Source organism: Ochlerotatus camptorhynchus, unplaced genomic scaffold (genome assembly GCF_037179485.1).
Source record: "Ochlerotatus camptorhynchus isolate MF236.1 unplaced genomic scaffold, CSIRO-AGI_Acam_v1.1 ptg000749l, whole genome shotgun sequence".
In the NCBI taxonomy this organism is placed as follows: domain Eukaryota; kingdom Metazoa; phylum Arthropoda; class Insecta; order Diptera; family Culicidae; genus Ochlerotatus; species Ochlerotatus camptorhynchus.
In genome coordinates, this window is record NW_027041217.1 from 169628 (window position 1) to 195680 (window position 26053).

At 40.2% G+C, this 26053-nt stretch overlaps 1 protein-coding gene and 1 pseudogene across 3 annotated transcripts in view; one reads left to right on the forward strand and one right to left on the reverse strand.

The window, feature by feature from the left end:
- RalGPS (Ral GEF with PH domain and SH3 binding motif) overlaps window positions 1–26053 on the reverse strand; it is a 156688-nt gene that overhangs the window by 54065 nt on the left and 76570 nt on the right. For 2 of the 3 annotated variants that reach the window (XM_065238291.1, XM_065238292.1), the window contains exons 4-7: window positions 15712–16030; window positions 4560–4785; window positions 4271–4496; window positions 3971–4210 (exon numbers count right to left, since the gene is read on the reverse strand). In XM_065238291.1, coding sequence (XP_065094363.1) covers window positions 3971–4210; window positions 4271–4496; window positions 4560–4785; window positions 15712–16030 — 1011 coding nt within the window. Of the gene's footprint in view, window positions 1–1591; window positions 4211–4270; window positions 4497–4559; window positions 4786–15711; window positions 16031–26053 lie in introns of those variants that run through there. The other variant, XM_065238293.1, reaches the window with a different exon arrangement.
- LOC135714878 (ER lumen protein-retaining receptor-like) lies at window positions 5353–5921 on the forward strand (annotated as a pseudogene).

The following is a 26053-nucleotide window of genomic DNA, read 5'->3' on the forward strand; positions in this document are numbered from 1 at the left end:
ATGTCTCTTATTGTTCATGAGTTATGATTGTTTTAAACAAGCAGGACATTTTTTTGTTTTTGACAGATTTCTTTGAATATCTTTTCATTTCTCGTAAAAACATTGTTTTGGTTACATTTAGAACTTATGATGATATTTTTGCTGAAGCAATCAGGTTGCTATCTTTTTTGATTAGAAAATTAATGGAGATTTTCTTCAAAAAAAAAATGTCAATATCTCTAAATGGAGCAAACAGATTTCTACGCTTTTGATTCCATTTAAAAGAACGTTTTTTCATTTTTGGTGAAAAAACTGTGTAAGCGTTTTTTGTTTAAAGTATTTAATTTATTTAAAAAAAAATCATATATTTAAGAAAAAACTAGCTATTACTTTAAAAAAAAAGGAGATATTGCTTCTGCAAATATATGCGTCATAAAAAATTATTTACATCAAAGTTTTTACGAGAAATCAACGTGTAAAAATATATTTAAAGAAAGCCGATATTCTAGGGGCCAGCCTAACCAGCTCGTTTAAAATAATCATAACTCATGAACCATACGAGATAAAAATTTGATGGCTTCAGCAAAGTTGCTTCAAATTGATTGTTCTACAACTTTGTTAAACATTGCATTGGTCTATCTCAAATAATAAAAAAAAGTTTGTATCTTCAATTCACCAATTTTAGGACCACCCAAATTTCACTTACATAACGATATTGACCAAAAAATACGAAGACACTTTTCCCAATACACTATATAACTAAAAGTGATGGTTTGGGCGGTTATATTTTGTCTACCTAAATACGGCTTTGAGACCACTTTACACTGGTCCCTAGGGTCAATTTTCTGGTCATAACTCCAAATTCATTCTGATAAGACGCCAATGAGTGGTTTCAGTTTCAAGAGCTGAAACATTTTATGGATGTTGCGGATCTTCCTGGTGAACCATCTCGTAGTTCCAAGGGTTCATTTTCCGGTCAAAACTCCCATTTTATTTTGATGATATATCTAAGGGCCTCCCTTAGCTCAGTCGGTAAAGGTACAGCTGCAAAGCAAAACCATGCTGGAGGTGGCTGGGTTCGATTCCAGGTCTGGTCTATTTTTCGGGTTGGAAATTTTCTCGACTTCCCTGAGTATACACACTTAAAACAAATTCACTTGCTCGACAGAATAAAATACTGATCCGACACGGTAATTCATAATTTTGCTGATATTTCGGCAACCAACATATTTTTTTCCGAGATTAACCAAAAATTTTACCGAAACATTGGCAATCAAACTATTTTTACAAATATTCGGCAAAGTAATTCTCTGAGCCCATCAGTAAATAGAGATAATACCGAAATCAGCAATTGCATTTACTGAGATGTCGGTTTTGACCTCATCCATTGCCAAATTTTGGTAATACAGCTTCACTTTTTTCCACCCGCCATTTTTCGTCTTGTGAATCAAAATTGGCTGTAAATCGCAGAATAATGAATCAAGTGTTTAAGTGCTAAATGAGGACGGCAGGATCTACGATCTTTTTCGTAAGTACACAATTGTTGTTAATATCGCCAGTATTATTTTTCGTAGGCCTCTTCTATCACCTGTTTTTTTTTGCCGTCAGTGCCATATACACATTCATATCCGGAATACGCTTTCCCTGCTGCTGCTTGTTCCTCAAATGTAAATCCCGAATAGCTTCCTGTGATTATTATTAGCAGTGCAATAAACCAAATTTCAACACATATGACGACAACGAGGACGACGGTAAAAATGAAACATGTGAATGGCGCCATTGACTATAAGAATACCGCTTCACTTCCCGCTACGATGATGTGGCCCACAGGTAGCCATCTGGCAGAGTATGCACGTTCCTGGCTCACCGCGAACCTCGACAGTTCTGGTCAGGAAGCATATTCTTTGTTCAAGGGCGAGCTCGAATGCCGGAATTTTCTGCAGTGATCGTGTTTTGTTTCATTGTTACCTTAATGTCATCAGAGTTTGTGTGTTACCATTGTATGTATATACCACTAGTCAATAGAAAACAGTGCAGTGGTTAAAAAAAAGTGGAGCACGAGGATCTGTTTAATGAAGTGCCCACTTTTACGGGTGTTTCGGATCTTCCGATGGACCATCCCGTAGTCTCAAGAGTCCATATTCCGAACACAACTCCGAATACATTCTGATAAGATGTCTATGAGTGGTTTCTAAAAAACCGCGGTGCTCTAGGATCTTTTTCATGGATTGACCACTTTTACAACTGTTCAGGATCTTTTAGTGGACCATCCCGTGATCCCCAGTGTCCATTTGCTGGTCATTCCTCCAAATTTATTGTGATAAGATGTCTATGAGTGGTTTCGAAAAAAAAAACCGCGGAATCTCTATGATCAGTTTCATCAATTGACAAGTTTTACGAATGTTACGGATCTTTTGGTCGATGAGTAAGTGAGCCTCAGGGTCCATATTTCGATTACAACTCCGAATTATTTATGATACAACGTTTAAGAGTGTATTTGACAAAAAAAAAAACACGGAGCTCTATGATCAGGTTCATGAATTGACTACTTTTACGGATGTTTCGGATAATCCGGTGGGCCATCCCGTAGTCTCCAGAGTTCATTTTCCGAACACAATTCCGAATTCATTGTGATAAGATGTCTATGAGTGGTTTTGGATCTTCTAGTGGACCAACCCGTGGTCCTCAGTTTAAATTTTCTGGTCAAAACTTTGATTTTATTGTTATAAGACGTCTATGAGTGCTCTAGTATCAGTTTCATGAATTGAACACTTTTACGGGTGTTTCGGATCTTCCGATGGACCATCACGTAATTTCAAGAGTCCATATTCCGAACAAAACTCCGAATACATTCTGATAAGGTGTCTATGAGTGGTTTCTAAAAAACCGCGTAGTGCTAGGATCATTTACTTTTACGAATGTTCCGGATCTTTTAGTGGACCATCCCGTGGTCCCCAGCGTCCAGCTACAAAAGCAAAACCATGCTGGACGTAGTTTGGTTCGATTCGCGGCCGTATCCGTCTTAAGTGTGACACGTAACGGGTAGCAGTTTTTTCGATTGGACCCTCTCTTGACCCGCGTGTGAGTATCGAAATTGGAATTGCAGGTTCATGTCGCTGGCATCTCAATCGAAGCGTATCCGGGTGGCATGTCAGTACATCGATTAATCACGAGCCTTACTGAGAGAAGTAAGCGCGGGAGATGTGCGTTGTAGCCTGTTGCAAAAAGTCTGATTTCACAAGGCTTTTTGTGTTGCGCTGAATTTCTGCGAAGTGCTTTTTAACGCAGGTAACGATGACTATCCATGAGACGGGTAAGACTACGCCAAGCCCACACATGGCTGCCTGGAACGTTGATGTTCACCCACGGCGGCAGGTTTGGGATGGACCGACGAGCATACGGAGGCGCTTCACGAGGACATTGCTCACTGGATCATGAAACCCCAATGAGTGGCTGCATCGGTTGGAGTGACAGTGACAACGTCGCCCAGAACAATTTCCTCGAAACGTCGACGGAAACACAGAGAATGGTCGAGATGCAGCAGCATATGTTTTCCACAGACCGTTGTTGGTAAAACAATACCGTGTGGAGGAGCCTCACACCAGTCCGGTGAGTATAATTATTAAATTACCATGTACAATATGAAACAAAGAAGGTTATGGAAAGGTCGGAATAGGATGGGTAATAAACAAAGGTGATGTACAATTTAACGTCTTGGTCGCTTCTATTGTGATGAAAAGAACACGTTCCATGAAGAATAGCTTTATTCTTCATAACATGCGTCAATGAATTTTGATTCTCAAAAACAAAAATGCGTTTAAAGCCATTGTTTACAAATGGTTGATGCGTCTTTTTCTATTGTTGATATAGAACTTGTGTAATGCTATTTATTTTTTATGTCCTGTGGAATTTCTATCTACGTTAGTGGAACGGTTGTTGATCATGGCAAACAGTTTTTTCTTCTTGTTTTATTATTGAAATATGTACTCACTTTGATCCCAAACTACGACATTTTCGATGACCGATAAACTTTGCTGATGATGTAGGTGGTATTGTTGAAAACCTCATAGAGCTAGACTTTGCGGGTGACAAATTTGGGGAAGCTAACGTCGATGGCTCACCTGTGTTGTCATCTGCAGCTGTTGAGATTACATGTTTAAAGGTCGAGTTTTTACTATTATGGGCCGAAGAAAAAGGCAATGGTAATAGTGGTTCCAATTTAAGGGATTTCCTAGAAAAAAAAAAGAAAACTGTCATATATATACATAAAAGCAGCCGTTGCTTATCTCACTTGTATTGATCATCTTCGAAAATGTTTTGCAGTTCTTCAATGTACCTGACAGAGTTCAGATAATTGAGTGTTCTTGGTATTGGTTGAATAGATGAGTAATTTGAACCTTGATAGTTTGATATAACACGTAAAATATTGTTCATTTTGATCCGTCGTTGTTCAGGTTGCAAGCCTTTTTTATATGGATGAGCCAATTCAATATATACCAAATCAGTCAAGTATAATCCTAGAATATATAACTTTGTTTATGTAATATATTGGCTTTGATTGCTTTTTTAATTTAGTTTACCTAAGTATGGTATACATGGAAGTTTTAAACTCTCTAGGTACTCCCTTAAGGTAGCCCAGTTATTATTATCAAGGAAGATGTGTGCCAATTTTTCAAATTGCTGTTTATCTTTTTTCGAAACGTATGACCAGCTTTTTTCAAGACGATATACACTTGCACTTTTTAAAGCGGACGTTACAGCAAATAATGAATGAAGATTATTCAAACCATGCAGATACCGAGAAACCTGAAAGAAAACACATTGAAATAAAAGGAACATTTGTAGCCTAACATTAATCGGTTTGTATCGCAGTGCATTTTACACCAAGTGAAGTACGAGGAAGTATTTTAATACAAATGAGCAAGCTATGAAAACATTAAACGTAACATTGTTTAATGTCAATTGGAACATAATTTTAAGGAATGAACGAAATGTTGAAACTGCTGCGAAATGTCGAAACGTCTTCTACAAAACTATATCAGAAATAATTTCGCAAGAAACACATTTGAAGAAAAAACGTCGTCACAGAAACACAAAAAGTTCTTTTGTTTGGTTCAGACAAATAAAAAACATAAAAAACCACACTTCATACAAGTGTCAAAAAACAAAATAATAGTGAATATTTAGCAATCTATTTGGGCATATGCGATCAACCGAGCCATTAGTAATGCATTTGAAAATTATAATTATAAAACTGAACATGAAAAAAAGTCCTTGCCAAAGAACTTCTGTAGAAGAAGAGTGTTTACACGTCAAGTTTAACTGAAAATTGGATTTTTTTCAATTTTCTGTCGATTTTACGGGAAATTTTGACGATTGGCCGGTGACTTGGCACATCTTTTAGCTACTATCCTGCTGCTGATAAAAAATATAGAAGACGAGGTCGTGCGCAGCCATCTCCGGCAAGTCGCAGGTTCTGTTCGCCGTGGTCTATGTCAGTCGCTATATGCTCCTCATCGTTTTCCACCCTCTACTTGATGTACGTCAAGTTCAAGGCGACCTACGACCATAATCACGATTAGTTCCGTATTGAGTTCCTGTCGTGCTTCGTACTGTCCCTACTGATCAATGCCAGCTTCACTCCGCTGGAGCGGTCGAATGCGGTCTTGCCACAGTTGTTCCTCGTCAGCAAAATCGGAGAAGCGGAAAGTATTACCAGTCATTACCTGTTCGCTTTGGGTTCGTACCGTGCACTGTATATTCTCAACTGGATCTACCGGTACTACACCGAGGGACACTACGGTCTGATTGTGATTTTTGCCGGAGCTATCCAAATGATCCTGTACTGCTATTTATTCTACCTCTACATCACCAAGGTGTTGAAAAGCAGAAAGCTCCAGCTTCTGGCGTAAATTGGCTGATTGGTGAGCGGTCCTATGGGAGCTGTGGTAGGTCTCTAATAACCAACATTCGTTTAAGTAATGTATTCTCCACCATTTCCGCAAAATAAACAAAAAAGGAAATTTGATTACAACAACAAGAAACCAACATTCACTGGAAGGGAATACAATTTAATCTTAAAGCAGATAGCAGCATGTCCGCGTAAGATAGAATGGTTAATATAAGAATTACTTCACTAGATCCACAGGTTCGGTGGAGACACAAAAGCCTACCGTTTGTGGGACCCGAAAGTGAAGCAAATCATCAAGCGCCGCGATGTAATACATTCTTGAAATAGGAGCAGTAACACTACCTAATGATGTCAAGACAACAGAGGCACCGAAAGAAATTCAACTGGATCTTGATAATGAATTCTACTGGGACTCAATTTCCTGTCCAGATCCTAATGACAACGCAACAATTCTTGCGCTCCAGTCGCGCACATCTGCAAATCCACCCAAGTCACCGGTGTTTAGGCGAAGCGGCAGGGAGCGCTTACTTATAGGCAAGTTTATAGATTTATTTTTCTCGAGCAGTGGATCAGGGAATCAAAATCACTGATTCAGATAAAGATATGGTCATTCTCATTTAGTCAAACCCAAAACTCACAACGGAAAGTTCTGGAAAGGTTAATGCGATTATCATTTGTGTTACAGATCAAGAGCAAATTTTAATTACGTCGAAAGTAAGATAGATAAACAAAGTCGAGCTATCAATGTCAATCGATGCTCCTGCTATTACACTATATATGGGAAATGTATGTAATGTCGGCCGAAATGCCCCTAATTTGAGCCCATTCATTAATTCAGGCATAACATTTGATAACGGCACAAAAGCATTTGTAAAAAAAACTTTCTAAGGCCCTTTGCACGCGAACCAAAGTACGCGAACCAAAGTAATTGGAAATAGGAATAACTTTTCAATCATCAAAACAGAAATTGATTTTTCTCGGTTACTTTTTTTTTTTTTTATATTAATTTATTTGTACAGGCTCAATCGAATAAACTTTACAGAGCCGAGTTATCATTTTCATTATACATAATTAATGTCTTAAATCTAGAGTTAAAGGAATTGAACCGATTACTCGCGGTCGTCTCGAGGTTAGTGGAGATTTACAATTTTTTGGATGGGGAAAGGGAGAAGGAGGTTTGAAATATGATTTATTATACAAATATTTAATTAATCCTAAAACATGAACTTATTTCTATTCATCTTGAAGACAAACATTAAAAAAAAACCTACACGCACAATACACAAACTAAACACAAGGTTAATCAAACTTACAATCTAAGGTTAGTATTCTTAAAGTAAACATATATGAGTTTCATAAACTCCAGATCACGTCTAGCCAAAATATCCCGAACTGGAACATTAGGTTGTCTACCTCGAGCCCGAAGGGAATCGCACAGCTCAGATCTGACTCCACGATGCTCAGCACAAGACCAAAGGATGTGATCGGCGTCTTGGTAACCTTGTCCACATTCACAGAGATTGCTGTCTCCCAGCCCAACACGAAACAAGTGAGCGTTTAACGAATAGTGATTGGACATGAGGCGAGACATCAAACGAATGAAGTCTCGACCCACATCCAACCCCTTGAACCAAGGACTCTTCGACACCTTAGGGATGATCGAGAAAAGCCATCGTCCCAAACTTCCTTCACTCCATTTATTTTGCCAGCTGGTGAGCGACTGTTGACGATAAATGAAGAAAAATTCATTGTAGGCGATTTGTCGATCGTAAATATCGCCTTGCATAGCGCCCACCTTAGCAAGTGAGTCAGCCATCTCATTGCCCGGAATCGAGCAATGAGATGGGACCCATGCAAAGGTGATGACAAAAGATCTTAAAGATAAAGCACTTAAAAGCTCTCGTATTTTCATTAGAAAATAAGAGGAGTGCTTTACCGGCCTCATAGAGCGAATAGCCTCGACAGAACTGAGACTATCCGTAAAAATAAAATAATGATCTGGTGCAAGTGAGGCGATCGTTTCTAGCGTATAATATATTGCCGCCAGTTCAGCAACATATACGGAACAAGGATCATGAAGCATTCGAGAGGCGCTATGAAATTCGTTAAAAATACCAAAACCAGCGGACGACTCTATTAGTGATCCATCTGTGAAGAACGATCTTGCGGAATCAACTTGGCCAAACTTTGCAGCGTAAATTGACGGAACAATCATGGAACGATGATGTTCTGGGATTCCACGAATCTCCCGCGTCATAGATAAATCAAAACTAACTGAATTGCCGAAGTCGGAGAAGCATACACGATGGGGATTATGCTGTGAAGGGCTGACATCATGAGTTATGTACACGTAGTACAATGACATAAAACGAGTTTGAGGGTTTAGCTCAAGAAGCTTCTCAAAGTTTTCGATTACCAGTGGGTTCATAACTTCACAACGGGTGAGGAGCCTGAGGGACAATTCCGAAAACCGATCCGATAGTGGCAACATGCCCGCCAACACTTCGAGACTCATCGTATGAGTCGAGTGCATGCATCCTAACGCGATACGAAGACAACGATACTGGATACGTTCCAGTTTGATGATGTGAGTTTTAGCCGCCGACTGGAAGCAAAAACTACCGTACTCCAAAACCGATAAAATCGTTGTCCGGTACAACGTTAGAAGATCTTGCGGATGAGCTCCCCACCACGTTCCGGTAATTGTTCGGAGAAAATTGATCCTTTGTTGGCATTTTCGTCTCAGATACTCAATGTGGGATCTCCAGGTGCATTTGGAATCGAACCAGACCCCAAGATATTTGAAAGACATGGAATGAGTGATCGGCTTACCCAAAAGTTGAAGCTTCGGTTGTGCTGGGCTATGCTTCCTAGAAAAAACGACCAACTCAGTTTTCTCCGTGGAGAATTCGATACCTAGCTGGATAGCCCAAGTAGACAAATTGTCTAAGGTATCCTGTAAGGGTCCTTGCAGGTCGGCCTCTCTGGGTCCTGTCATAGACACTACTCCGTCATCTGCAAGTTGTCTCAACGTGCAGTTGTCCCTTAGACAATTGTCAATTTCTCTGACGTAGAAATTATACAGAAGGGGGCTTAAACATGAGCCCTGGGGGAGACCCATGTAGCTGAATCGTGAAGCTGTAGAGTTTCCATGAGAAAAGCTCATATGTTTCTCTGACAGCAAATTGTACAAAAAGTTATTAATTAATGAGGAAAGGCCACAAGCGTGGAGTTTGTCTGAAAGGACTTCAACCGATACTGAATCAAAAGCCCCCTTAATATCCAAGAACACAGAAGCCATTTGCTCTTTTTTAGCAAAAGCCAACTGGATTTCTGTGGAAAGCAACGCGAGACAGTCGTTCGTTCCCTTACCCCTACGGAAACCAAATTGAGTATCTGAGAGTAGGTGGTTCGTCTCAACCCATTTGTCGAGGCGAAAAAGGATCATTTTCTCCAACAATTTTCGAATGCACGATAACATCGCGATGGGACGATACGAGTTATGATCTGACGCGGGTTTTCCAGGCTTTTTAATGGCTATAACTCTCACTCGCCTCCAATCATCTGGAACAATATTGAACTCCAGGAACTGACAAAACAAGTTCAACATGCGCCTCTTAGCGACGTCTGGGAGGTTCTTCAACAAGTCGAACTTGATCCTATCAGCCCCCGGAGCCGAATTGCGACACGAAAGGAGCGCGAGTGAGAGCTCCAGCATTGAAAAAGGCTGGCTGATCTCGTCTACCGAATTCGTCGTTTCGCGAGGAATCATCTGTGCCGGCACGGAATCAGGACATACTTTTCGCGCGAACTTGAGAATCCACCGGTCCGAGTACTCCTCGCTCTCGTTGTTTGAAGACCGGTTACGCATCCTTCGCGCCGTGTTCCAAAGCGTATTCATCGACGTTTCGCGCGATAAACCGTCCACGAATTGCCGCCAGTATCCGCGTTTCTTGGCTTTGATGAGGCTCTTGAGTTCGTGTTCAAGAGTCGAGTACGCTTCGAAATACTCGGGTGTTCCGCGTTTCCGGAAAAGCTTAAACGCGTCGGACTTTTTACGATAAACCTCAGTGCATTGCTGGTCCCACCAAGGGGTAGGAGGTTTCCTACGAAAAGACGTTCCTGGAACCGGCCGAGTTTGAGCTCGAAGCGCGCTGTCCAAGATCAGATTGGAGAGGAAGTTATATTCCTCCAACGGTGGAAGCTCTTCTACGGACGACACGGCTTCATCTATCGCGGTCTTGAACGTTGTCCAATCGATATAACGGGTGAGGTCGTACGCGACGTTAACGGATTCCGACGGATTGAACCCACTGGCAATCGAAATGCCGATCGGCAAGTGATCACTACCGTGGGGATCCTGAATCACATTCCACGTGCAATCCAACGATAATGAATTAGAGCAAAGTGTGAGGTCTAATCTACTTCCATTTGAGGATGGACCAGCCAGACGTGTTACTTCTCCATTGTTAAGAATTGTCATATTGAAGTTATCACAGAGGTCATATATCAAAGTAGAACGGTTGTCATCATACAGTTCCCCCCAGCCTGTACCGTGGGAATTAAAATCTCCCATAATCAACCGTGGAGTAGGAAGAACTGAACAGATATCTGAAAGTTGTTTTTGACTAATCGAAACTCGGGGAGGAATATACACAGAAGCAATACAAAGGCTCTTGCCTTTAACAAAAGCCTGACATGCGACAACTTCAATACCTGGAAATTGTGGAAGATTCACTCTATAGAAGGAATGGCACTTTTTGATCCCCAAAAGTACTCCTCCTCCACGCGAATCCTCACGATCCAGTCGAATAATGTTAAAATCATGAAAAGGAAGATCGATATCTGAAGAGAGCCAAGTTTCACACAGAGCAAATGCATCACAATCATTATTGTGAACCAAAAACTTAAACGATTCTATCTTAGGAATAAGACTTCGACAATTCCACTGTAGAACAGTGATCAAATCCCCGACCTCGTTTGGAAAATTATCCATCGAAGGAGATGATTGCTGCAAGGAGGGGCCACTTCAATGTCAACTGCTTCAAGAGGGTTTTCACAGTAGGAAGCATTGCCAGAACAATGCTTTTCAGAGGATCAGAAATATCGAGGTAATTGAGGATACTGTCCACAATGTTATCAAATGAGAACAACCCAGATGAAGAAGGGGCTTGTGTTCTGAAAATTGGGGCATCGGGGGTTTTGGATGTCCCCGGGAGAGATGGAAAATCCTGGGTATAATCAGTTCTGCGGAATCCAGGAGGAGTAGATGTCTCCTTTTTTCCACCACTCCTTGATTTGGGCAAGCTGATTTGGGGTTCTTGATCTGCAACTTTCCGCGAACGGATGCGTTTTCGTTTCCGGGCAGAACCTTCCGGAAAACTGAAAGAAACTCCCTCCTCAGCCAAGTCAGAGCCAGACTCGTCATCTGACAAAAGAGCGAAGGGATTTGTTTCGTTGGTCGATGGCTTGGCTGTCTTAAGCATTTCTGCAAAAGACCGCCTGGAACGTTCTTTAAGAGAGCGCTCTAGTTTTTCCCCGCGTTGTTTATACACCGGACACGACGAGAGACCATGAGGAGGAGATCCTTTGCAATACACGCATTTTGGTGCCGTGACTGTGCAGGCGCCATCCTCGTGCTTCTCCCCGCATTTGGAACAGCGTGCCTTGCTGCCACAGTGAGAGGCCGTATGTCCCAACTGTTTGCAGTTTTGGCAGATCATGACCCGAGGAACAAACAAGCGCACAGGTAGCCGAAGTTTTCCCAACTCGATGTACTGAGGAAGGGCTGAACCAGAAAAGGTCACGCGAAACGAGTCTGTGGGGGTAAAACTCTTTTTACCCTCGCTGACAGATACTGAGCCCAGTTTTTGGACATCCAGTATCTTCACCGGGGGGAGCAAGGGGTTCTTGAAACGGCCAACCGCCTGCTTCTCCAAGATCTCGGGGGTCAGACTCGGTTCGGTGACCACACCTTCGATCTCCACATCACGAGCTGGTATGTAAACCCTGTACTCAATCGTAAAGAGCTGGAAGGCAGCAATCTCGTTAGCCTGCTTCAGGTTAGAAACGACAACACGAAGTTTATTATGCCTAACCTTCGTGATCTCGGTCACGGCCGAGTATCGCTTCGTCAGATCAGTGGAAATTTGCATCAAGTTCAAAGGTTTGTTTTTGGGCTGAAAGTAGACAACCCATGGCCCAGTCGAGTCATCTGGATAGGCTCGCGATCGGGGGCTTTTCTGAGACGAACCATGAATGACAGGACGTTTTCGTCTTTTCTTGCCATCGAGTGGCAAACTGGTGTCATCTTCCGACAAAATGTCCGTATCGTCTTCTGACGAGACGTCCATTTTGCCGTACTAGTGGGAGCGGTAAACGCTCTACCACTGAAACGATGCTTAAAACCACACAGACACAATAAACAGAAAAACTACAAACACAGAAACACAAAATTAAATTTAACTGATGGGCGAGAGAAAGAAACAGGAAAAAAAAAACTTATCTGCGATACTACTACCACCGAGTGATTACACAGCAGCAGCGGAGCGACGCGCAGCGTGGGTGACCTTCGATGCGCGTGTGCGGGCGATCTTTGTAGTGGTGTGCTTGTATGAGGCTCGGCACTCAGCTGGACACACGATGATGGATGACCGGTATAAATGCGGAGGCAGATGCTGACACTCGATGACGATGATCTGTGTGCAGGTATGCGTGATCACGCACCGATGAAGCGCAAATTGGTTTGCGAATATCCAATTGCAAGTGAACAATTTTCTTTCCGATGACGCCGAAAACCACTTTCTTCTCAGAAAAACTCACTTTCAGATAATTGTTTAGCCGGTAACTATGCCAGTAATCACTAAGCGAGAAAAAACTGATAATTTAAACCAACCGAATACCGAGAAAACTTCCGAAATACCGGAGCGCGAAACAAGTCGACTGTACTTCTTGCTAGGTCGCAGTGGGATGACTCGGTTACTTTTGACATAATGAAAAATTGCTATTGAGATCATATAAAATAGCAATAATCTCTGATCATCATCATCAACTGTCGTAGCTGAACGTTCTCCATAGAATATGGGTATTTTCGGAACTGGGATGACGTACAAAGATCGAAAATCGATTTTGAAGTCCAAGATGGTGGCCATCGATTCCACAAGAACTGTCATAATGATAATTTTGAAACATGGATGACGTGTACATGTTGAAAATTGATGACCGCCGCCATATGGAATCCATGATGGCGGCCATTGATTTTATAAAAAAAAAACTATACCTTACAATATGTCGGAAATCGATGACCGGCATTGATTACAGAAAAAACTTTCAAATATTCTACAAGATGGGTATTTTTGGAACCGAAATAACGTGTAGACAGTTTTTTTTTTCTTCGAAAACCAACCAATTTTTGACATCTAAACGTCATCCCGTTTCCAAAAATACCCATATTTTAGGGTATTTGACAGTTTTTCTTAAACCATTCTGGTTCCAAAAATACCCATATTGTAGGCTATTTGACCTCCAGAACAACTTTGCCGAAGACAACAAATTCCTAGAGTTGAGATACATCACAGACGGCGCTGGTGGTGTAGTGGTAAGCGTGACTGCTTTCTCACCTCAATGGGTCTGAGTTCAATCCCAGCCGAGGTCGGTGGGATTTTTCTAAGGCATAAAAATCTCTAGTCACGTCTTCCTTCGGAAGAGAAGTAAAGCCGTTGGTCCCGGCACATGCGTGTTGAATGGGTGCGATATTCTACGCAGGGGTGGAAGCTGCTTTCCTGCACATTCGATTGCCGTCAATGGATGGCAATCGATGTCCGTCGGTGATTGGCACTAGATTGCAGAACAGAGACCGGCGTTAAATAAAGGAATGAAGAAAAGAAGAAGAAAAAGAGATACATTACACAGTGATTGTTATCATATCAGTGGATTATCGTTTTTGTTGCAGATCATTATGTGTAACACAAATCAGATGTACACTGATCATGATTCTGTTTACTAGTGTTTTTATAGTCGGTAAGCATCGGAAGATAGGATTTTCTTGATTCCCTGCACTGTATTTCCCTCCAATTGTTTTACAGATATGTAAAAGATGGAACCAGCGGATCGACGAAGTGTTCTGAATAATGGGGTTCAAGTCAACAGATCCGTGTCTGTACATCTGACGTAGGGGAAACTCAATCACGTTCATCGTAATCTACACACTTAGCTTTTTTTTTGCCGATATTGGCACCACCGAGCAAGATCTCAGCAAAATTTATGTTTGTTAGCCGAGATCTCGGTGAAATCCCCGTTAACTGAATCTCGGCAAATTTTTCACTGAGACCTAGCAAAATAGATTGCCGAGCTGCTCGGTGGTGCCCATCTTGGTAAAAAATCTAAGTGTGTATGTTGACAACATGTGAATCGTCACCCAAACTGTCGAAGAATTTGCTGCAATTTTCCATGAGCTGCAGAAGAACTTCGAAGCTGCCAACCTTGGGGACGTGAAGCACTTTTTCGGGATCGAAGTCGAGTGAGATTCCAGTGGATTCAAGTTAAACCAACGAAACTGCATCTTCAAGCTCACTGAGAAGCATGGTGTGAAAGATGCTAAACCTTTCAAGATTCCTTTGGAACTGGACTACCTACAGTAGAACAATGAGGATAATCGATTGCCGTGCAACGCACCGTACCTCAGTATGATAGGTGGTCTGCTGTACGAGGCAGTTAATTCACGTCAGGACATAGTGATTAGCACATCGATTGAGGCACAGAAGTCGAGTTGTCCAACGCAACTGGATTGTCAGGAAGTGAAAAGGATGTTCAGGTACCTGAATACTGTGATAGTGATTGAATTAAGAATCGCTCGAAACACATTTAAACAATATATGTTTATGTTAGGGATTTGCAAGTCAATAAACTGATTAGAATAGAATGCTGTCAAACAAAAAATATGATTGCCGATATCATAACGATTCCCTTGCCACATTACAGAATTAGAACTTTGACAGAACAGTTAGGATTACTGCCGAATAAGATCGAGGAGGAGTGTTAGTATGTGACATCAATCAGTACCTACGTAGCAGTAGGCTATTGTATGAATTGTATAACGCATGCAATATATTATTATTCATTCTCCTTACAACCATCAAGCGAAGTAGTTCATTTTTTTTTTATTACTGCGCATTGGTCCTAAAAACTGCAGTTTTTCTAATTTATGTTGCCAGAGGAGCAGAAAGAAAACAGACCACATGAGATGTTTCGAATTTAAAAATTCTAAGTTTTTCATAGAAGTGAGCGGTAATTGGTACATGCACTATTCTGCCGCTAATCGCATAACAGTCCCATGTCCTGTAGATTACCTATTTACGTATTTATTTATTTATTCGTCAATCAATCAAATCGAAGACTACATATTAACATTAGGACTTAAGTTCTATGACTTCGCAGGGTTCTGAAATATATTTTTAGTTCTGTTGAGGATATATTTAGGTCAATTTTTAATTTCACAATGATAATTATAAACAGTCATCATCTGATTTACCGGTCCAAATTTAGCATAATTGGTACTATGGCGATCTACCGTGAACAAGTGTCGATTGCGATCCGTTTGCATTGCGTTGACGTAAATTTGACAGACTTTGCCGCAACGCGTCCGATCCGGATCTAATGTGCGTGGGCCTTAATTGTCGGGAATTTAATCCTGACAACATAAGACTGTTATGCGGCACTATTGCTGTATTCAATCTACGTTTTGACATTTTTTAGTATTTGTTTTTGTTCTTATTCCTACCTTTTGTAACATAATTATGTAAAATAATATATTATTCACTTACTTTTATAAAATGATTGATTATTTCGGCTCGTTCTTTCGGCGATATTCCATTCAAAACTTCCTGAACAGTCCAAAAGATAGTATGGTTGAATCGCTTGGTAAACGCCACAATATTCGGAGAGAGTTCTATTTTGTTTTTCTTATTCCATGCGCAACTGGTTAGTTCGTCTGATTGAATTGCTTTAAATACGGGGAAATCCAACAGTGTTATTTGATTGGCTAACTCTTCTGGTGAAATTCGCAAACAACTTAACTCGGTGTTAACGATTGATGCGTTAGGAGGTAGACTTTGGGATTTACTTATAGAAGTTGGACATCGTCTGAAAAAAAAAACATTTAAAAATTCATAGCTTAACATTAGTATCCAAAAATATGGATTTCAGATTCATCTATATATATAAAATTGAATTTCTGTCTGTCTGACCCTTATAGACTCGGAAACTACTGAACCGATTGGCGTGAAAATTTGTATACAGGGGTTTTTGGGGCAGTGGAAGGTTCTCATGATGGTTCGAGACCCCTCCCCCTTCTGTAAGGGGGGGCTCCCATACAAATGAAACAGAAATTTCTGCATAACTCGAGAACTAATCAAGCAAATGGAACCAAATTAGGCATGTGGGGGTGAGTGTGGGGGTATAAGGAGATAATCATAGGGGGTAGCCCCTTAGATAATAGGGGGGGGGGCTACGTACAATATAGCATGTTTTTAAATCGGCGCATAAACTCAAGCTAATATTGAATCCCGAGCAAGACCGGGCGCACTCAGCTAGTAGTTCAAATAAATCCCTGAATGAAGCTAACTCGGTGTGAGATCGCAACAAAATGAGGTCACATTTTGTGAGAATGACCAGGACCTGATATAGAATCGATTGAAGCAATATAGATATTTTGAACCACCCTCTGGAATCAGTTTTACGCTTTTTTTTATCTACGCGGTTATCGAATTTTACGCGGCATGTATTATAACTATTTACCTACCCTCTTCAGATCATTCTCTAGCTAATAAATTATTACACTAAAGCTTCATGTTAGATAGTGTTCCAAATAGTGTTTCAACTCTTGACCGTTACATACGGTACTCGTTCTGCTCCATTCCTCGCTATACGTGTCCTGCAGCAGCTTGCGGAGGATGGACAAGATCGATTATTCGGTTATCCGCAAGGACGATGAAACTCTGAAACAATGATGATGAAAAAAAAAAACCATAGCATGATTGTAACCATGTGCAGCGCAGCTCTTATGCTGGTTGGAATCAAGGAAAGCATATTTCTACTGATTTCTGGGCCTCCATCAGTTTAGTCAGTAAAGGCGCAGCTACAAAGCAAGGCCATGATGGAGGTGGCTGGGTTCGATTCCCGGTCCGGTCTAGGAATTTTTCGGGTTGGAAAATTTCTCGTCCTCCCTTGGGATAGAGTATGATTGTATGCCACACAATTATACTAATGCAAAAATGGTACAGGCATCGAAAGCTCTCAATAAATAACTGTAGAAGTGTATCTAGAACACTAAGGTACGCAATCAGCTAATCGTCATCCATCCATCGTAGACGCAACCATCCAAGTGGTAAACGTCTGTCAACAAACTCGAATCTGATATGACACGACATGCTAATGTCTATTCTAGGGAATGATCACAAGCTAGTGCTAGTTTCCCCACAAGACAGAAACGTGGATGATAAAGGGAAGCCGGATTTTTTGGTGGGTGCGCTGATGTGTAAATAGTATAACGGTATAACTATGTAAAATTATTTAATACGTATATTTTTTTCATACCACATTGCCGTACATGAAACTGTACATTGTTTTTTTTCCTGAATATTAGAGCTCTGGTCCCTTTTTTTCTTCCGTTTCTAATAGTTGGGGTGATAAACAAATATGAAAAATTATATCTTGATTTTATGGTGATTTTAGTAACGCAATTCGTTTACCGCGTATTTTATAGCTATCAGCCAAATGGAAAGTGGGTGACTCAAATGCGATTGGCGAAGCGAATGGCGAGGAGTGTCTCATCGAATTCACTGAAAATATTCCTACGGACCCAGAGGATTCCAATGAGCTATTTGAATTAAATCATGCACCGGGCAATGCAGTTGAAACCAGTCCCAAAAGACATCCCGGCAAGCAAAATGTGGGAAGCCTGGAAGCGGTTCATTGAGACTTTTGAAATAACTGCTTCGCTCTCAAATATTTTTCTCTCTTTTGGAGAGCAAATGCAAGGCATTGTACGGGCCGCACAGCTGAGATCAAGTCTCGACGATCCTGGTTGAAACGAAAAATTCTTTGCAAACATCGACAATTACTTAAAATCGATGACAGATAAGGTGAGGCTATGCGGATATGGGGGCAATTACCAGATTCAGTTTGTACGTGCTCAGCTACTAAAGGGGATGAATAACCAAGAACTAGCCAAGACGGCCAGAATGTTTGGATACGACGCCAACTTTATTGTTCAATCGGCAACACGTTGCGAGGCCTACGAACCGGAGAGAGCTCCCCCCGAGGCTACGGAAGTTTCAGCGGTAAACCGAACTTAGAGAACATTCGAACAAGCATAGCCAGTTGATCATCGTGGAGGCGGTGGCTACGTGGGCAGACGTGGTCGATGCTCACGTTGCAATCATCTGGCTCACCATAACGAACAATGTCCAGGCTTAACCAGAAATTGCAAAACATGTGGCCAGCTGGGGCATTTTTCGGTGACCTGTAGCCGTCGACGTGTGAACCGCGTAGAGGAGGATAAACCAAGGGGTAGGTCACTCCGCACACCAATCTTTCGTCATCTTTTTCGTCAGTGTACTGCATGTGTGCCGCAGGTGTGCCGATGTTGCCGGTCATAGAGCAAGCTGCGATTGTTTGTAAAAATTCATCCCGGCAACCCGGTATTTCTGACACCTTGAATGTTTTGGTTTGAAATCGCAAGCATAAATCGGATTGAGGATGTCGCGGGAAGTGGTAGGTGTTCGAAATTTTGGTGTTTTGTGTTCATAGGATAATAAAAGTCCTGTGTTATAGGGTATTATAATGCCCTCAAAGGTAGACCAGAAGCCTAGCCTTTTGTGTTATGAAAAACAACGGTCTATCAGCGGCCGAACGGTGGGGAACATTTTTGGAGACCGACTATAGAGGATGATGAATATGACTTCGGTAGTTTGTTTAGTGTGAGTTGCAGCATTATTTGAATTAAGGTTACTAATGGGGTCTGATTAAGTCCTCTTGAGCTCACCCTAGAACCTACATTTCGTGTTTAGATCTATAAGTGAACTGCTGGTCTGAGCTCCTACGGAAATTCAACTAAAGGATGTTCCTGAACATACAGTCAAACAGCACGTAATGTTGTGCTAAATTTCAATGACAGTTGTCCAGCAGTACTCCCATTTTATTTGCAACAATCCAATGCCTACGAGATTGTGCCGAAGGCCCGCCGATGGATGTGCCCAAGCAGTGCCGAATCTAATTTCGGCATAATGTGCTGAGTGATAAACGCAGGGATAAACGCAGTAATAGCCGTGTCAACGAAGATGGTGGAAACGGAAAGGTATAAATTAAATCGTATTCTACTCTTAAAATTACTTCTTCACAAGTAAATTTGAGACATTAATTGAATTGAAGCGATTCCGAAATCGTATTCTACTCTTAAAATTACTTCTTCACAAGTAAATGTGTGATTCCGGACCGGGAATCGAACCCAGCCACCTCCATCATGGCCTTGCTTTGTAGCTGCGCCTTTACTGACTAAACTGATGGAGGCCCAGAAATCAGTAGAAATATGCTTTCCTTGATTCCAACGATTCGTCCTTGCGGATAACCGAATATTCGATCTTGTCCATCCTCCGCAAGCTGCTGCAGGACACGTATAGCGAGGAATGGAGCAGAACGGGTACCGTATGTAACGGTCAAGAGTTGTAACACTAATTGGAACACTATCTAACATGAAGCTTTAGTGTAATAATTTATTAGCTAGAGAATGATCTGAAGAGGGTAGGTAAATAGTTATAATGCCGCGTAAAATTCGATAACCGCGTAGATAAAAAAAAAGCGTAAAATTGATTCCAGATGGTGGTTCAAAATATCTATATTGCTTCAATCGATTCTATATCAGGTCCTGGTCATTCTCACAAAATGTGACCTCATTTGGTTGCGATCTCACACTGAGTTAGCTGCATTCAGGGATTTATTTGAACTATGAATCTGAAATCCATATTTTTGGATACTAATGTAAAGTGAGTTGGTGTATACATACATATACATATATAGGGTTTTAAACATTGTAATTACTAGGACAAGAACTTTCCGTCACTTCCAGGATCATCTAAAGCTCCAGATGTCCCAGTTTTTCGCTAGAAAATCAGCTGAATAATTAGCAAGAAGATGCCCCATGTTCACGTTTTCTGGTATTGTGGACCCGAAAAAAAAAAATAATTATAATAAAACAACGAAACTAGATTCAAACTTGTAGTTCAGTTAATGAGTAACGACTTTGCTGAAGATTGCATCATGAATCCAGTTAGATTTATTGAGAGATTCACTTTTGAATGTATATGAGCATTTTGTATATGAAAATTTCAACCACATCTTCTATATCAACATTAAACCAAAAGCGCCAGCCCGTGTAACATCAAAAAGAGCTGAAAAATTCAGAGAGTGGATATCACAGCATAAGACACGAATCTGAACTAACTTGAATCGTGATGCTATCTTCAGCAAAGTTGTTGCTTATATTTTAAGCTACGTATGCTGAAATTCTGAGCTCAATAGGGTTTGCTGAACCAGTTTTATGCACGAAAGAATGAAGGAATATTATTTCTCTATACATTTGAACAATACAATTTTAAATCAAATGCGCCAGCTCGTGTTATATACAAATGAGCTGAAATTTTCAAAGAGTGGTTTTCTCACCTAATGCACGAATCTAGAGGTTGGCCCGATGAAAATAATGAAAAAAAAATCCACTGTATAAATGTGGGCCAGTCTACTGCTGGGAGATTCACACCAATTCAGAATCCTCCCATTTGTGAAATTTTTGAAATTCGAAAATCAGTTCCTTTATTATTCATAATTAGGTTCCAGACAAGTTCACCCAACATTCAGAAACATTACTATCACAAGGTCATAACAATTTTAGAAATCAATGCACCTGACATCACAAATCTTCATGTTGCAGAACGATGGTGGCTAAGTGGTTTTCAACTGCAACTTACTTAAGTTTTGTTGTAATTTCGTTGTACTTTACGGGTTGTACAACGAAATTAATTTTTCAAAATGCTCGTTCTCAACATCGTCAGATCCGATTTTCATAAATTTGGATTTTTATTGAAAGAACAAAAATTACCGTTTTGACAAACGTCATCCAAACCAACGAGAGCAAACGTGTGCAAAAATCCAATGTTGGAATGTACGCGAATTTATTGAACGGACGGCTATTTTCATCAAACTTAAACGGATTGCATCGAAAACCGGGGGAGTATTTTTATTTTACTAATTTTATTTTAATTACGTATTTAACTGGTTTTAATTCTTCTATTTATATGTACTGGACATCGCAGACGGCAACGCTGTTGAATTGGAATCGGTTTGGATCGGAACAACGGATGCAAAATTTAAAAAAAGGACTACAAAAGAAACTGAACTACAATGATATGACAATCAAAATGGAGCCATATGTCGTTTTCGTTTTTGCGGTGTAGCACTGGTGTAGTGTAAGCAGGAATAAGCATGAGTCTTTGACAGCTCAACATCATTTGTTTGTAAACAAAAGTGCATCCTATATCTACACCCTCAATTATTTCGGTGTACGGCAGTGTAGCACCGGTGTAGCTACACCGCAAAAACGAAAACGACAATAGACGAGTGCACGGATGGATTTGAGTTCACTCACTCGACAAAAAGTGACACAACTGGGCCCTGTTTACCAAAAATGAACACATCAATAATGCTCGCGTAACATTTGAAACGGGCCTATCAACTTTTGTACACAAAACTTGTTAAGTATTTTTCGCGCGAACCGAATATTTCCACGCAAACTCACAGCACCATCGGGTTGGGGAAATTCTCCCCTTCCCGATAGTTTATTTCCATTTCGTCAAGCCAGTGTAGACTACATACAATGATTATTACAATGTTTACTTACATACTATGCATTAATTCTATTCTGTTTTAGCTTAGTTTTTATTTGCTGCTTGGACATAGTGATGTCAATAGTTCCGCAATGCAAATTGTATAGGCGCATCATTCGATTGATTGGGATAGTTTGTTCTGTACGATGTTTCTGAAAATAAATTGCGTGTTCTAAGATATCGACAAGGTGTGTAAAAATTTAATTGTGCGAGAATTTCTGCCGAATCTATGCGCATTGAAATAATGTCGTTGATGAAGAAAACCATTGCAAATTGGCGGCGCTCCTTAAGTGTTTGTATATTGATGAGCATGCAGCGCGCTTCATAAGATGGTAATGGAAATGCAGTCCAATTCAATTTACGTAAAGCATATAAAAGGAATTGTTTTTGGACAGATTCTATGCGTTCTTCGTGTATGGAAATGTATGGATTCCATACTAGGTGGCAGTATTCCAGAATTGGCCTTACATATGTGGTATATAATAGCTTAATAGTGTATGGGTCTTCGAAATTACGACTGTACCTTTTGATGAAGCCTAGCATTCTGTTTGCTTTACTAATGATAGTATTATAATGTTCTATAAAAGTTAGTTTGGAGTCTAGGATTACACCTAGATCTCTTACAATTTTGCTTTTTTCTACTATTTGGTTGCCTAATGATATTTCAATATGCGGTGTTTCAATTTTTCTGCTAAATGCTATTGCAGTACATTTTTTTATGTTCAGTTGAAGTAGACTTTTACTACACCAGGTGTGGAATATATTGATTTCATTCTGGAATTCTTCTGCATCGCTAGAATTACTTATTTCCATAAAGAGCTTCATGTCGTCTGCATATACAAGCAATTTTATTTTTTTTAAGTATGTAGGAAATGTCGTTTATGTACAAAATAAAAAGAAGTGGGTCTAAATGAGAACCCTGGGGTACCAAAGAGGTGACTGAAATTGGCTCTGAAAGTTTATTTTGAAAGCGAACTATTTGTTTACGATGTGTTAGGTATGATTGAAGCCAATTCAAAAGTCCAGGCTCCATTCCTATTTTCTGCAATTTGAGGATTAATAATGGTATGTCGATGCGGCCAAATGCTTTACTGAAGTCGGTGTATAGCGCTTCAATGTGCTTGCCACTGTCCAACGCTTTAATAATGAAAGATACATATTCTAGAAGATTAGAGGTAGTTGAGCGACCTTTAAAAAAGCCGTGCTGTTTACTTGTAATTAGATTTTTCACCTACTGAAAAATATTGCCGTTTACGATTGATTCAAAAAGTTTTGGAATGCAAGAAATAATAGCAATTCCACGATAATTTCGAATGTATGATTTTGCACCTGATTTGAAAATAGGTACCAAATAAGATGATTTCCAAATTTCAGGGAATTTTCCATTTTTCAGAGACATGTTGAAAAGACGCTCTAGAGGAAATGCGAGTTCTTCAGAAAGGTTTTTCAAAAATATGGGTGCGATGCCGTCAGGTCCAGACCCTTTCGACGCGTTGAAGTTTTTTAGTGCATTGAGGACTTCATGTTGAGAATGTTGGTTGACAGAGATGTTTTTATAAATTTCATGAATGAATGCAAAGAAATCGCGGTCACGATCTTCTTCGGAAAATGTGGTGTATACTTCTTGGAAGAAATTTGCAAAGAGATTGCAAATTTCAGAAGATTTCTCACCTACATTTGCATCCAAATTCATTCGCGAAGGAAAATTGCTGCTTTTTAATTTCGTGTTCACATAATTAAAAAAGTTCTTAGGACATGATTTGACTTCATTTTCGACTTTGCGGTTATAGTCCTCATATGCAGAGTTGATGGCTGTATTTAATTGGTTGCATAAGTTGTGATAGTTTCGCAAATTGGTTTCAGTTTTTTCTTTTTTGTATAGTTTATGAGCTTTCTGTTTTTTATTCTTTAAATTTTTCAGTTGTGGATTGAACCATGCGGGTAGTTTATTGTTTTGTGTTCGTCTTCTTTTTTTTGATGGTACAGTTTCTAAAATTAGGCTTTGAAGAATTGAGTGAAATTTTTCTACTTCAGTATCGACATTTCCTTCAATACTTCTTAAATTTTGCCAATTTATTGTACATAGTCTACGTTTGGCTTCTTCGTAATTTACTTTATGGTATTCCGGCACTTCCTCGTATTCCCAGTCGCTGGAGGAAGAAGAATTTTGTACGAAGATTGAGAATTCAATTGCTGTGTGAACCACTTCATATAGTGTCGACGTTCTTATTCCATTGCTATGATTGTTGGTATTGCTGTTGTTGTTGTTGTTGTTGTTGTTGTTGTTGTTGTTGTTGTTTTTGTTGTTGCTGTTGTTGTTGTTGTTGTTGTTTTTGTTTTTGTTGTTGTTGTTGTTGTTGTTGTTGTTGTTGTTGTTGTTGTTGTTGTTGTTGTTGTTGTTGTTGTTGTTGTTGTTGTTGTTGTTGTTGTTGTTGTTGTTGTTGTTGTTGTTGTTGTTGTTGTTGTTGTTGTTGTTGTTGTTGTTGTTGTTGTTGTTGTTGTTGTTGTTGTTGTTGTTGTTGTTGTTGTTGTTGTTGTTGTTGTTGTTGTTGTTGTTGTTGTTGTTGTTGTTGTTGTTGTTGTTGTTGTTGTTGTTGTTGTTGTTGTTGTTGTTGTTGTTGTTGTTGTTGTTGTTGTTGTTGTTGTTGTTGTTGTTGTTGTTGTTGTTGTTGTTGTTGTTGTTGTTGTTGTTGTTGTTGTTGTTGTTGTTGTTGTTGTTGTTGTTGTTGTTGTTGTTGTTGTTGTTGTTGTTGTTGTTGTTGTTGTTGTTGTTGGTGGTGTTATTATTGCTGTTGTTGTTATTGTTGTAGTTGTCTGTTTTGTTCTTGTTGTTGTACTGATATGAATTTTCCTGGTGATGTTCCTTTCGTTGCTTTCGCCTACGTCTGGCTTTTTCCTTTTCTTTTTCCTGAAGGCGACGGGAACGCTGTTTGGTGTCAAATGCAGTCCAGTCGCGTTTCCATATTTTTTTATTTCCTAGCATTCGCCAGCTGGTTCGTCACCGACGTTCTGCAGTTCAATTTCTATGTTGTTACATGCAATTGGATTGCAAGTATGTACTGCTTCAGAAAAGGTTTTTGCCATTTCTTCCATATGTGCTTTTACATCGGAAGCTAGAATAGCATTTGAGTCCGCTAAGTCGTTCTTAATTTCCATAATTAATTGTGGAATTAGGTCAATTGAGTGCACTGTTGCTGTTGTTGTTGATGTGATGGCTTCTACTGCTGCTGTTGCTGCCGAGTTGACCGCCTTTTCTACAGCGATACAGGCGTCTGCTGGAGGTGTGTCCAAAAGTGCTGATAGTTTACTTTTTATTTCAGTGGAACTAGTCTTGCTGGCGAGGTTGGAAATGGCTTGTTTTACGTCGACAAGCATTTTCTCAATGTGGTCGAGCGTTTCGTCATGAGTCGCGCTTAGGCTTTTGAAATTCATGAGGAGTTTGTGGTTTGCTGCCAATGTATGTCCGATGTTTTCCGTGATATTTTGGAAAGACTTCGACAGTTCCTTCATGTTAAGTTCAGCGGTGAACTTTTCCTGACAGTTTTGGCAAAAAGGCAGCATGAAGGTCCGCAATATTTCTTCATGATTCCGCTGTGCGCCTACGCAAGCTGCGAGGAAAGTCCGATTGCAGGCACCATGGCAGCGCCATAGGAAACGATTGTCATTTTGCACGCAATTCACGATACCGCACTTCATTGCACTCGCGTCGGATGATACAAAAAAAAAGTAAAAATTTGCTACTCTAAAATGCTAACGCGGGGCTCGCGCACGGGTTAGTTATTAAAAGGTATGAAAAATAAAATAAAGTTTGAATGGTAAAATATATACAAGAACGCTGTGAACGCGCGTCCGAACTCAAAGGTGGTTCGTAGTGAAGTGATAGTGCTCTTGGTTTACGTGGACGTGCTTCGGTTCTCGTGAAAAGGACCTAGCAAATTATTTACAAAAGTTGATAGACCCTTTTCAAATGTTACGCGAGCATTATTCATGTGTTCATTTTAAGAAAACAGAGCCCTGCTGTTGTGTCACTTTTTATCGAGTGAGTGAACTCAAATCCATCCGTGCACTCGTCTATTGTGGACTGCTGAATACGGACTATGGCTTAATGATGGATATTATTGCTGAATATGGACTATGAACTACTGATGCTACTGGATATTGATGATTTTACCACCAGGAATCACAAGAGAAGTTGATATTAGATAAACAATTGTATCAAAACAGGATATCG